General features: G+C 34.2%; 7 protein-coding genes across 7 annotated transcripts; 3 read left to right on the forward strand and 4 right to left on the reverse strand.

Annotated features, from left to right (window-relative positions):
- Positions 1 to 188: 188 nt before the first annotated feature.
- NAEGRDRAFT_78472 (uncharacterized protein) lies at positions 189 to 1,154 on the forward strand (the record flags this gene model as incomplete). Its single annotated transcript, XM_002680996.1, has 1 exon — positions 189 to 1,154. Exon 1 carries the CDS (start codon positions 198 to 200, stop codon positions 1,152 to 1,154), a length of 957 nt encoding a protein of 318 aa, XP_002681042.1. The 5' UTR covers positions 189 to 197.
- Positions 1,155 to 1,255: 101 nt separating this feature from the next.
- NAEGRDRAFT_63562 (uncharacterized protein) lies at positions 1,256 to 4,220 on the reverse strand (the record flags this gene model as incomplete). Its single annotated transcript, XM_002681143.1, has 2 exons — positions 1,256 to 1,365; positions 1,469 to 4,220. 2 exons carry the CDS (start codon positions 4,218 to 4,220, stop codon positions 1,256 to 1,258), a joined length of 2,862 nt encoding a protein of 953 aa, XP_002681189.1.
- A 626-nt stretch (positions 4,221 to 4,846) lies between these two features.
- Positions 4,847 to 5,392, reverse strand: NAEGRDRAFT_63563 (uncharacterized protein; the record flags this gene model as incomplete). The annotated part of the gene is made up of 1 exon (XM_002681144.1): positions 4,847 to 5,392. The coding sequence occupies one exon, from the start codon at positions 5,390 to 5,392 to the stop codon at positions 4,847 to 4,849; it is 546 nt and encodes a 181-aa protein (XP_002681190.1).
- A 1,056-nt stretch (positions 5,393 to 6,448) lies between these two features.
- On the reverse strand, positions 6,449 to 6,985 carry NAEGRDRAFT_63564 (uncharacterized protein; the record flags this gene model as incomplete). The annotated part of the gene is made up of 1 exon (XM_002681145.1): positions 6,449 to 6,985. One exon carries the CDS (start codon positions 6,983 to 6,985, stop codon positions 6,449 to 6,451), a length of 537 nt encoding a protein of 178 aa, XP_002681191.1.
- Positions 6,986 to 7,212: 227 nt separating this feature from the next.
- NAEGRDRAFT_78473 (uncharacterized protein) lies at positions 7,213 to 9,390 on the reverse strand. The gene is made up of 2 exons (XM_002681146.1): positions 8,334 to 9,390; positions 7,213 to 8,287 (listed from the first exon to the last, which is right to left on the reverse strand). The coding sequence occupies exons 1-2, from the start codon at positions 9,382 to 9,384 to the stop codon at positions 7,233 to 7,235; spliced, it is 2,106 nt and encodes a 701-aa protein (XP_002681192.1). The 5' UTR covers positions 9,385 to 9,390; the 3' UTR covers positions 7,213 to 7,232.
- A 222-nt stretch (positions 9,391 to 9,612) lies between these two features.
- NAEGRDRAFT_78474 (uncharacterized protein) lies at positions 9,613 to 11,277 on the forward strand. Its single transcript, XM_002680997.1, has one exon. It carries the CDS (start codon positions 10,187 to 10,189, stop codon positions 11,237 to 11,239), a length of 1,053 nt encoding a protein of 350 aa, XP_002681043.1. The 5' UTR covers positions 9,613 to 10,186; the 3' UTR covers positions 11,240 to 11,277.
- A 48-nt stretch (positions 11,278 to 11,325) lies between these two features.
- Positions 11,326 to 12,906, forward strand: NAEGRDRAFT_78475 (MAC/Perforin domain-containing protein; the record flags this gene model as incomplete). The annotated part of the gene is made up of 1 exon (XM_002680998.1): positions 11,326 to 12,906. One exon carries the CDS (start codon positions 11,326 to 11,328, stop codon positions 12,865 to 12,867), a length of 1,542 nt encoding a protein of 513 aa, XP_002681044.1. The 3' UTR covers positions 12,868 to 12,906.
- Between the last annotated feature and the right edge of the window lie 112 nt (positions 12,907 to 13,018).

Below are 13,018 nucleotides of genomic sequence, written 5' to 3' on the forward strand. Positions count from 1 at the left end.
ATATATTTAAATAAATTGTGAGAGTTAAAGAATTAAAAATAATTTTACATATTCTTAATTTACATCTAAAGTAGCATGATCCGATTATTAAATAATTAAATATTTAATATTTAATATTGAATTTAATTTAGTGTGATGAGAAACATTTTTAGGCTTTGGGAATTAAAATCTAAAAAAAAATATTATACAACAAGACAATGAAATTCTTCCCATTCCATTCTTCTTCTACTGGTGATGTATCATCGGATGTTGAGATCAAACAATTGTTACAACAAGCTGAGTTTTGTATGATCTCCGTACCTAGTATCGGAAATGTTGGACAATTGGCTATGGATTTTATGATTTCAACTTTTTATAATTCGAAATGTGCTCATATTAGTAAATTGGGATATTTAGAGACAGGATTCTTGTTGCATTGTGTTGGTAATGATCCATATGTTCATCATAGAGATAATCATGTTGGAGAGGTGCACTCTGCTCTTGAAGTTTACTCTTTGCAATTCCACACTCCTGGAAAACCAGAAGAAAAAGTTGGATCAAATATTGTTTTGATTCACTGTCGTTCTATTATAATTTATCCAACACTTTTTGTCAGAGATCTTAATGAGTGGTTAGCTCAAGGAAATGATGATTACTTTTTGAAGAGTTTGCAAAATCTCATTATTTTGAGCTCTGCTAATGCAGGATTGCAAGATGATAGCTTTATTCAATTTTTACAAGAAAAGCCACTTGAATTTGGTTTGGCAACTCTCTCATGTGATGTAAATGTAGTAGATGAAACAACCTTCCCACATGATCAATATCTTTCAAATATTCCAAAACTCGACAGACAAAAGTATCCACTATTTGTTTCAGGTGTAAATGCTAAATTAATGGAAAATCAAGAAACTTTTGGAAAGAATGGTGAAAGTAATGGACAAGTTAGAAAGTTGAACAGAGCTATTGTCTTTATGATTTGTAATGAAGGAGAAAACTCAATTCATGGTACTGCATTATGTAGAGTTGTGACTGGAGAAATTATTTTACCATTTATCAAGAACAATAATAAGGGAACACTTCCATTTGAAACATTGGACTCTATTGAATGGAAGATTCCACACAGTTGGAGACATTTCTATGGTAATCCAATTTCTGATTTAAATTTGTACAATTAATCCTATAAATAAGGTATTCCACACTCAATTTATACTCAAATTCATCAAGACAATTACAATTACTATCCAATTCAGATGCACTTTTTTAGAGCTATTAATCGTCAAGTTTCCCAAGTGTGAGGACTTAATTGGTGAAGGTATTGGCTTGTTGACAGGGTAACTGGAATGTGTTGGAGATGGCGTTGGCACATTGGTTGAGTTGTTGGCTGTGCTATTTGAAATTGGTTGAGGAGAAGATATTGGGTTTAGCTGTTCCACAATATTCCACTTGAATGGAATGGATATTAATTGTGAAATTCCATTCAATCCAACACCTTTCATTACCTTTTCCATTGGAATGCCCAATCTCAAAACTGAACAATTGGTTGTTGAATTGTGAACCAAGACAGGAAAGGTAATATTGTCAAATACCATATTTGCTTCTAATCCAGTGCAATTCACACTCGATAATGGAATATCTTCCCTCAGCACTCTTCTAGTATCAATCTCAATACTCACATTACTATTTCCAGTTAAGGAAAGACTAAAGAATGAAGTGAGAAGTAGAGTTTGGGGCCATGTTGAATATCTCTCAACTATAACACTTGGTGTCGATTCAGAAACCACTGGTCCATCAACGTCTACATTTTCCACGTAAATTCTAACTCCATTATCTGGTTCCCATCCATTTTCGTTTAGTTTCTTAATGAGAGGAATGTACTTTTTAAAGAGCTCTCTGTGTGGGTTATACAACAATGGATTATCCCAATATCTTGAATTCATGGCATCTGCAGAGAAGAATGATGGATAAATGGCATAGAATGCACAATGTCTGAAATATGTTTCCACAAATTCCAAATTAATCATTGAGAATTTCACATTAAGGATAGTACTATATGGTTTCTTATAGGCCAAAGTTCGTATAAAACTCAACTTGGCTTCAGAATAAGGTGCATACTTAGCATTATTATAATTAATCCAAACTACTTCTGTTCCCAAATTGTCAATCATGTTAAATCCGAAAAAGTATTCAGAAAGAACTCCATTACTCATTCCCAATCCACCATGTTCATGCAAGAATTTGGTGATCATATCTACATAATCTATGGAAGAGAACCATTCAACCATTCCTACTCTAGAGTTGTAATATGTGAAGCACAGATGTGATTGATTGAGGACTGACAAGTGATCTTGACTGAAATCCAATTCGTAGCCATTACTACCCCATGAATCAAAGAATTCTCCACTCAAATTATGAAACTTATGTTGAGGATTGAGGTAGATATTCCTTGCATCCTCATTCCATTCAGATTCTTCCTTACTCAGATAATTCAATGGAATTGGTGGCTTGGCTCTAATTCCTGGCTGTGAGTTTACAATGAAGACAGCACAAGGTTTTGTACACCACGGATAGTCAACATCCTGATAATTGTAAAACCCATTCTTGTTCTTAATTCCACTCACTAGCGCTGTCTGACACTGAACTCTATCGTATTCAATGAGTGCTGAATTATTTCCACAATCAATTGTTGCCTGAATTACTTGCGTGTAATTGGAAGGATCTGTTTGAGGTGAAAATCTTTGAAGATGAATATAAGCAGATGAAGATTCTGTCAAATATCTGAAGGTTCTAATATTGTGTTGCGCTCCAAATGGAATATCTCTATCTGAATCTCCAATTTGATGAACACCAATTCCAAAATCTTCTATCTTTTCAATTTGTGTTAAATCACTGAAAGCTACCCATAATCCTTGTTGTGAATTTGGAATTCTTACTTTAAAGTAATCTGGGAATATCAAGGAGTAATCATCAATGGCTGATCTGAAAGGATAAGCCAATGGTTTTCCAAATGAATCCTCAGTTTTTGACAATTTAAATAAACTCAACTGAACAGTTGCCTTATTAGGCGATAGAGTTTGAAGAGCACTTAACCCAATGTCAAATGCCACATATAATAATCTAGTGCCAGGATTGAATGCCAATCTGAATATTCTTGGCTTGTCTGCTGGCACTCCAATTCCTATTCCAACATTTGAAGAGTTAACCATTCGAGTAGCCAAAGCTGCTAAAGGATACAAACCAATAAGACCATTATTGGATCCAAGATTTCCAAAGGTTGTCAAAGAGGAAAATTCAGAGCTTGTTTCTTTTACAGATCTTGACATTCTAATAAAATCTCCCCATAACCAATTCATGGAAAAATCAGAGATTGGAATGCCAATATAAACAGTCAAAGCTCTTTCTGATTGTTGTGAATCAATATTCTCAATAATACACTCAATATCAATGGAAAGATTTGTTGCCCTGTATGTGGTTTTTGTTGATAACATCAGTTCACTATTTCTTGAATTCACCTCAAGTGTTGACGAATCTGAATTATTCAAAACTGAACCAGTCATTAAAATGAAAGAAGCATTATTTGATTGCTGACTATTGAAATCTTTCACAAACACTCCACCAACATAGAAATCCGAAAGTGGTGACAATTCAGTCCCATTAATACTTGTTCCAATAATACTTCCATATTCAGAATCGAATGAAAGAGCCAATCCATTCCCACTCTCAATCTTTCTAATCCGTTTGCTTAAATCTATTGGTGGTAACGATTCTGGAACTCTTGCCACAGTGAAAGATTTATCAAATTTAGTAACCAAATTAGTCTTGAGCTCACCAACAAAGATATCATCAAAATAGACAGTTCCAGTATGACCCCACCTAAATATACAATAAATAGTTAAGAATAGAATGGGTTTCTCTGGAAATATCACACCATACTTATATTCCCAATCATGACTTCCAACAGAGAAGTGAACTTGCTGACCCCACAATGATTTCCAATCCGTATAGGTCACATCAATATAGAAACTGTAACCATCATCCCCCACACCTGTAACATTCACTGCCTTAGACCAAGCAGAAAAGAACATGGCCTTTGGTTCTGTGTGAAATAAATTCATATACTGATAGGCAACCATTCCTTCCATGGTTTCATTCTTGAACATTTTAAGGGCATATCCTTGAGTTTCATTCAACCGATCATTCAATACCCTCTCATAATCCCAATACTCTTGATGGTTCTCACTCATGGATCCCCAATTATCGGCATGACCAGTTGGAATACCTTGTTGGATGGATGGATTTTTCACAAGGTTCGGGCTGAGCCATCTCTGATAGACATCCTCTGCCCGATTGAGGATTTGATAAGCTTGGACATGAGGAAAACAAATTATTTCATGATTATTTAATATTAATAGTGAAATAAGAGGAAGAATGATGAAGATGATGAAATATTTAGGGAATGGAGAGGATTTGATCATCGGAGGAAGAAGAATTGAAGTTGGAGAGGTGTCCTCTATAAATCTTTTTTTACTGTTGTTTTTGAATTGTTATGATTGTTCAATTAAGGAAATTTACATTCCCGCCAAATATTAAATTCTCATTGTAAAGATCTTGAATCGAACAAAAAATTTGAGTTAAAGTGATATTTGTTGAAGAAAACAAAAGACTACAGCACCACAGGTTCCCAAGTTGTCTCCAACCTCAGTACTGATGTGGCTCGACGATGCTTAACTTCTCAAATCGGACGGGATGAGGTGCATTCATCGTGATATGGCCGTAGCCATTCACTTTCTTAATCATTCACTCTTCAACTCTATCAGAAATCTAGTTAACAATTTACAAAACACAAACTTTCTAATAATCTACTATTTATTTAAACAAAGAATGAAACAATAATCATCAATGCAATCAAAATGCTTGATCCAATCATCTTTTCAGCACCAGAACAAACATATTTAGTTCCAGAAAGACAAACTCCATTATATGCAGAATAATCAACAGTTTGTTTAACACTTGAACAGGCACTATCATAATAAACAGTCAAATATCTACAGGCAGTACTCTTATAAGAACCAGCACCTGGAATAACAACACAAGTATCCAATGGGAAGATTTGTGAGACAACTAAATTGGAAGTAGCACAAGTAGTGTCAGAATAAATTGATAATTGTAAAGTATTCTTGGAACCAATGGAAGGAACAGTTGAAGTACATTGACTAGTGGTATAGAGTGAGGTGGTGTTACTACCAGTACAGGTTGGGTTGGAAGTACAGTTAGAAGTTGGAGTGTAGAGATCCAACATTGGGAGAGAGCTTGAACACTTGGAGTCAGTGAAGAGGGAAGATCTGATGTATTGACCACTGACTGATGTGATGGCAATGAGAGCAAAGAGGACAATGGAGAGAATGATAGTTTTCATTTTCTTGAGATTGTTTGTTTTTTTGAGTGAAGAAATGAGTTGAAAGTTTTGTTGAATTTATTCGAAAGTGCAAGTTCATTAATTTCATGTGGCTTCACTAATGTGACAAGTGGTTACAACGAGTGTAAGATGCAATTATTGAAATAAAATGTAAAAGGAAACTTTTCCAACTCAATTCCTACATGAAATGTGACAACTCGAAGAAATTTAGGTTTCGAATATTTCCTTCCTTACATTTCGTTCAGTGAAAAAGGTTGTAAATTCATTCAATACACAAATTACAATATCTCATCCAATTCTTTACAAAATTAAAGGTAACCCACAGCTGGCAATTTCTAGCTGGTTTGTTTGCTTGTGTGGTTAACGTTCACTAGATTCAAAATTTACCCATCAGTTGAGGAAAAAATTTATTTCCCACTTTCCAGCTTGCTTCCAACCCACAAAAATAAAACAAGAATTTTTAACAACAACAAGCTAAATTTTTATTTGTCTTATATTCGTGTTGGTTGAAAGCCAACTCTAACCCATAGGTTAAAGTACTGTAATTCTAACACCAATCCATATTCTCCAAAACCTACATGAAACCATCCTAAAGAGGTGGTTTTAGTATGTTAGTACTACTATGTTTTGGATTTTGATGTTGTGGACTAATTTTCGAGTTATTTCCCCAAGTTTCAAAGGCCAAATTTCATTCGCACCTGTCATCGCACTGGTTTGACGGATTCTTGAATCTTCTCACACAGATTCTCATGCACCAATACAATTGAAAAAACACCAGCGTAAAAACCGAGCTGTGGGCAGTTTTAATTTTGTAAAGAATTACATACCACCATTCACAATTATTTTGAGCAACTGAAATACGTACCACGTAATCCATCTCCATTTACACTTCACTTGTTACTAACAACATGTCAACACCATTCAAAAACCTCAAAAAGGAAAGCAATATTCACCCTTTAATATAACTACATATCAAACAACAACAACTACAGTAAAGCATAGGGAAAAGTTGTGAAAAAACATGTTCATATAATATATTTAAGGCATTTAATTTATTTAAAAAACAATGGAAAGCAAAGCAGCAACCATCATTACAACAGTGGTAAGACCAATCTTTTGAGCATTGTTACACAAGTACTTGGTACCCAAATTACAGACACCATTGAAAGCAGCATAATCAACAGTGTTCTTAACAGTCTTACAGTCAGCATCAGAGTAGAGAGTCATAGTCTTACATCCAGTACTCTTCATGCTTGAACCATCAGTAGATGAAATACATGTGTCAATTGGCAAGATTTGTGAGATGGAGATGGCTCCACAGGTGTTATCAGCATAAATGTTGACTTGCAAAGTGTTCTTACCACCAACTGGGACAGCAGAAGCACATGCAAGAGAGGTGTAAACAGATGTGGAATTGACACAAGTCACTGGAACAATCGAGCTGGCGCAATTGTCAGTTTTAACATACATATCCAAGTAAGCTGGAGAAGCAGTACATGTTGAATCCTTGTACAAGGTGGTTCTCATGTATTGAGCATTGACGCTAGCAAGAGCAGCAATGAGTAAGGCAGCAATAATGAAGATGGATTTCATATTGTTGAGTGTTTTGTTTTTTTAAGGCATCTTTAATATTCACAGACTTTGTGCATGTTTATTGCCTTAAAAAAACAAAACACGATTCTGCACTACGGCTCCTTACTGCGGCTGTTGAGCAGTTGATGAACCTTCAAACACTACAAGCAAATGAAGCTTTTGGTCGTAACAAATTAGTCTTGCCTACCCTAGTACAGGTCGCGTTTAGTGTTTTTTAGAACAGATAATTTACAGAAAGTATAATAATTTATCGATGTTTGAGTTTGTGTTTCAATTGTCTCTTGTCTGAGAGTGCCTTCTTCCACTTCTTTTCGTTTTGACCCATGGTATTCTTGTGTCTGACGTTTCTGGACATCTTCAACATCATGTATGGCTTGTTCTTCTTCTTTTGCTTTTGAGTTTCTCCAGGTTGTTCCCACTTTCTTCTGTTGAATTTCTTCTTTTCTGGTTCAAATTCATTGTCTGAATCGTCACCCTTAGAAATGTCACCAATATCATCTTCGTCAACATTTTCATTGCTAAAGATTGGGGTTTCTCTCTTTCTCTTCTTACCCATAAGCTTTTCCATTTCCTTGCTCTTTTTGAGTTTCTTAATCAACTCAAAGTCTTCTTGTGTAAGAATTCTGGTTTGATCAATTCTTGGGCCCTTTGGTTCCTCTGAAGCTTGTTCACCATCTTCAATGACTTCTTCTTCTTCACTGTCCAATTCGAAAACATCTTCCAAGTTCAACAATTCACCACCTTCCTCGTTATCAGATCCCTCAGAATCATCAGAGTCATCCATAGCAATATTGACATCATCTTCACCGTCGCTTGGAACATCAATCCATTCACCTTCTTCATCAGAATCTTCACCATCAACAGCCATGAGATCCTTTTCAGATTCCTTTCTCTTATTGTATTCTTCCAATAATTCAATGCCATCAACACCTTCAGCAACTCTTTGAGTACCAAATTCTGGAATGACTGCTTCAGGATCGTGATCTTTACCTCTGTCTTTCTTGTTCAACATCTTTGGAGAAAGTTCTCTGAAGAGTGTTATAATACCTCTAGCAGCATGGAAAACTTGTTTATCCTTATGTTTAGAATATTGAGATAAATCTCTCAAGAGGGTCTTGGTCATAACTCTTGGTTGTCTTGAACAAATAACTCTAATTGTATTCAAACCAGCTGCAATAACTTCTGGTTTGGAATGGTCATTAGCAAAATTGTTAGCAATAGTCATGACGACTGGATGAATAACATCAGGAGGAACAAAATCGTGAACTGATTGGGCAGTAATGGCAAGAATCTTGGTAACATCTAAAAAATTGAAATATATCAGAAATTAAAATGTCACAAAACTTACTGGCTTGGGCAGGGAGTAAATATTTTTGAATGAAAGGATAAAAATTGAGAAGAACTAATTGATTTGAGGAAACACATCTTGAAATAACGTCCAACATTAAAATTCTTACTTCAAATTTGTCATTTGAACTCTTCAATTTAGCAAAGAGTTTTTCAGAGAAACCTTGTGGATCATTCAACATGTTGAGAACGTTCAATGATTCAATTTCCATACCCTTTTCCTTATGTTTATCCTTCTTTTTAAGTTGTTTGAGAGCTTTCTTAAATTTGTTTTCCTTTTTCTTTGTCTTTTTAGAGTGAATATTGTTAACTTTAAACTTTAAATCTCTAATCAAGTGACCAAGATCTCTATCATCTGATTTTTGTTTTGTTCCGTCTTCATCTTCTTCAGCTTCATCAACTAATTCACCCAAGAAGAATTTAAGTGCAATAACAACAAGAGCAGTATCTTCAGCAAAACATGATTGGGAAATAACATTGACACATCTATCATCATTCCAAATACCTCTTCTATAAAGTGTAATTAAAAGTTGCAAACTCTTCTTTGCAGCAATACGGAATGAATCTTTCAACATGGAAAAGACAAAGTTTTGCAATGATCTATTTACATTAGGATTCTTCTTCTTCATATTGATTTTAGTAATATCGGAGAGAATGTGTTTATAAACCATACTTCTAAGAGTCTTATCATGTACTCGGAAAAGTTTAAATAATACTGGTATTAAAGTTTTAGAGTCAAGAATGTCGTTATTACGGAAAGCAATGAGTGTGATAGCAAGTTGTCTTCTCAATTTTGGTTCTAATTCTAATTGTTTTGTTTCCAACAAATCCAAAATCATTGGTGCTGCAGTTTTGGTTTCTGCTTTATAAACTTTGCAAGCAACACTCAAAAATTGCAACAATTTGACAAAATATTTAGCATCATCGGCTGGTCTCAATTTTGCAACTTCGGTTTGATTTTCCAAGTGTTTCAATTGAAGGAGGAAATCATCTTTATAAGCCTTTGGATCTTTAAAAACTTGTTCTTGAAGATGAAGGAGATCGATACTCATTTTTTTTGAAGGTCAAAAATAAAAATATTTTTGTTGAACAAGACAAAATTCGGATCGAGAGAATATTCATTATTTGATGAGAAATATTTGAATATTTCAAATATAATGATGAGAAGAGCTTTTTCACCATCGTTGGACCAGATTACATGATAAATTAAATTTGTTCGGAATAATGACTATTTGATGAAGAATTTAATATCAAATTTCTAATAAGAAAAAAAATAATGAAAAAGTTGTTGCTTTCTCATCGAATTCAGCTTCTTCTTCGGTATTATCTAGAAGAGGAGTTCAACATATAGAAAGTAGTATTAGGAAGGGAAGTGGAGCATTAGGATTTTCTCTATTGAATTCTTCAAAGAATAGAGATTTTCATGGGAACTCTTATAAGCGAGGATACAATTTTAAAGGAACAGAATTGGTCAGAGATTTCATTCATGATTCATTATATAATCCAGAATATGGATACTTCAACAAGAGTCATGAATTAATTATCAGTCATCCATTGTTTGAAGGAAAGGAAAATGTGGGAGAAATTTCATCATCCGAAGCCTTTGAAGAATTACTTTTAAATAATACTCTTCCAAGAGAAGAACAAACAATTTTACCATTTACTGAATTAGAAGATCATTTGGATTACTTGGAAAATTTATCTGAATTGTATCAAAGAGGTCCACAAAGTTGGGGTACTCCAATCGAAATATTTCAACCTTACTATGGTATTGCAGTGGCAGAACACATTTTGAAAACACAATATGGATCATCTATTAATCAATCTTTGGATAGACCTTTGAAGATTTATGAAATGGGTGGCGGTATGGGCACTTGTTGCAGAAATATTTTGGATTATTTGGAGACTGATTATCCAGAAATTTACAAGAATACAGAATATCACATTATTGAAATTTCTTCACAATTACACGAGCAACAGAAAATCAGATGTGCTCATCATGTAACCAATGGAAAACTCAAATTACATCACGACTCGTTTATGGATTGGAAACAAGTGGAGCAGGATGAATGCCACGTTATTGCTATGGAAGTTTTGGACAATTGTGCTCACGATAAGATTTCAATTGATGCTGATGGAAATGTTAAGGAATGTCATGTATTTTTCGATAAGGGTAAAAATTACTATGAGGAAGTTTACCTTGATTGTAGAGACGAGTTAATTATTAGATATTTGACGCTGGCTGGGGTTATTGAGACTTCTAACACAAAAACCAAATTTTCTCCTAATTTTACCTACACCTCTCTGCAGGATAAGACTAAAGGAGCATTTACCAAACTGATTCAATCATTCTCTTCCAAATCCACAAATGGGATGAGATCACTCCTCATGAACTCCATTGGAGGAGACCATGTATTTTACATCCCAACAGTACAATTACAAATTATTGAAAAATTACAACAAAATTTCCCAAAACACCACTTTATTTGTGCCGATTTTGACTACTTGGGAACAGATGAATCTGGAGAAAGCAACAGACCACTCGTACAAAAGAAATTCAAATTCATGAAAACCTCTAATTTATTAAGAAAGATCAGAGAGAAACGAACACTCTTTCTAAGTCCTGAAGATATCTCATCAGAGGACAATTTCTCCATAGAGTCACATGCATTCAGATCGTATCTAGTTCCAAAAGGAGAGTGTGATATTTTCTTTGCCACCGACTTCAATATCATGCAACAAGTTTACAGCAAAGTTTGTCAAGATCAAGGTGGCCTAAGAGGATCACTCGTCATGAAATCATCTCAATTCATGAAAGAATATGCAGAGTATGAAAATTTTACTACAAAATCAGGATACAATCCATTATTGAAAGATTACACAAACTTTTCATTCTTCCTCAGTTAAATTGATTTAAAAATACAAGTCAATCACGTTTTGTTCACCACCATAATTATGGCGCGTCTACTTTTTATGGAATTACATAAGAAAAAATGTACACCAAGCACATTGTGGCCTTGTTTTGTTTCGTCTTGTTGTGTGATGTTGTTGCTGTCAATGCAGCAGCAGACATTCTCTCACAAATGATGGAACAAATTCAACAAGTAAAATCATCATCGTGCAGGTACACTGCCACAGGTGTTGATTTCTCACAATGTAACGGTTATTCTAAAGGCATACTTCCTCCCATGTATGCAATGTTAGGATATAATCCAACCTCGACCGATCTATTCACCCTTCCTATCACCGAACCGAGTACAAACATTATTGTTGAGGGATATTTTAACCCTCAGGATGTTCTGCCGAATGTATGCGAATTCGAAAGTGGCTATTCTACACTCTTCCAAAATTCAACACCTAATAACTCTGAATTTACACCAAATTTATTTTGGAATTTCAATACTAATGACTATTCAAATATATTTGGAAATGTTCTTGACATTCAACATTCGTGTTCACTTCAAAGTGAAACCTTTGTTGCGTACAAAACTAATTCAGCAAATCTTGATTCTAATTTCAAGAAAATTATTTCACTACTTCCTATGGAGTATAATGAACAAGTTTATTCTTTATTTTACAATAGTTATGGACCTTTAGTTTCAAAAGGTAAATATGGAGGAAGTAGAATTGAGACAATTGTAAAATCTTCAAATTTAGGTGTGAATAGAGATAGTTCAAAAGTGAAAATTGTTGGTGGTTATTCTGAAAAGGATAAACAGAGTTGGTCTTATTCTGTCTATAGGAATCCAACTATGGTTGATGTTGAGTTGATTAGGATGAGTGATTTTATTAGAAATTTGAATTTGGCCTCTAGTAAGGTGATCAAAAACATGATTAGATTTGAAAAATCATTGTTAACAAGTATTTCTAGTAGAGATGTATACCAATCGATCTTGGAGCAAAACCGTCCTTGTAAGAATATTATACTTTCTAATATGTATGAAATCTATATACACTATGCATGCTATGTTCCAAACGTGTACACAAATGACTTAATTTCAAGAACCTATGGTTATCAAACCAAATCAGAAAACATTTTCAAATATGGGGTTATGGGAAAGGTTTGGAATTTAGATTTAAAATGTGGTCCTTCAGAAACAATGAATTTTGACAGAAATCATAAATCAAAATTCTTTTCATTGCGTTCCAATAATGAGCCACCTCAATACCCTTTCACTAGACCAGTATATTTTGATTTGAATGAATTTAATAGCCAAAACAAAAATGACTACCGACATTTCAGAGAGGCAGCACCCTATTGGAAATCAGATATTGGAAGTAGGACACCTTTAGGAATTTTGGGTTACTGCTCTCCAGTCAAGTTAAAAGGTATGAAGCCATTGAATTTATACAAGTATAGCATCAATGAAGGGTTTGGACATTATTTGAGTATTTATTCACCTTCAACACCACCTTTAGAATACAATATTGGTTATACATATCCTCCAGATACTGGTATTGTACAGAAACAAATCGAATCAGGAGATCCTGATTTGATATATTTCAAAGTTTGTGTGGAATTGGAAACAGATTAAGAGGCAGGATAAATATAACACATAAAATATTCTTTTTTGAATTGTGAGGGTGCTGTGCTTCCATAATAATGATAATAATTAAAATACCTATTAAGCTCAATCATTCCCGCATATTGCTTTGAAGAACAGTATCCTATTGGATAAACATATG

The sequence above is a fragment of the Naegleria gruberi genome (assembly GCF_000004985.1).
Source record: "Naegleria gruberi genomic scaffold NAEGRscaffold_7, whole genome shotgun sequence".
Lineage (NCBI taxonomy): Eukaryota > Heterolobosea > Eutetramitea > Acrasida > Naegleriidae > Naegleria > Naegleria gruberi.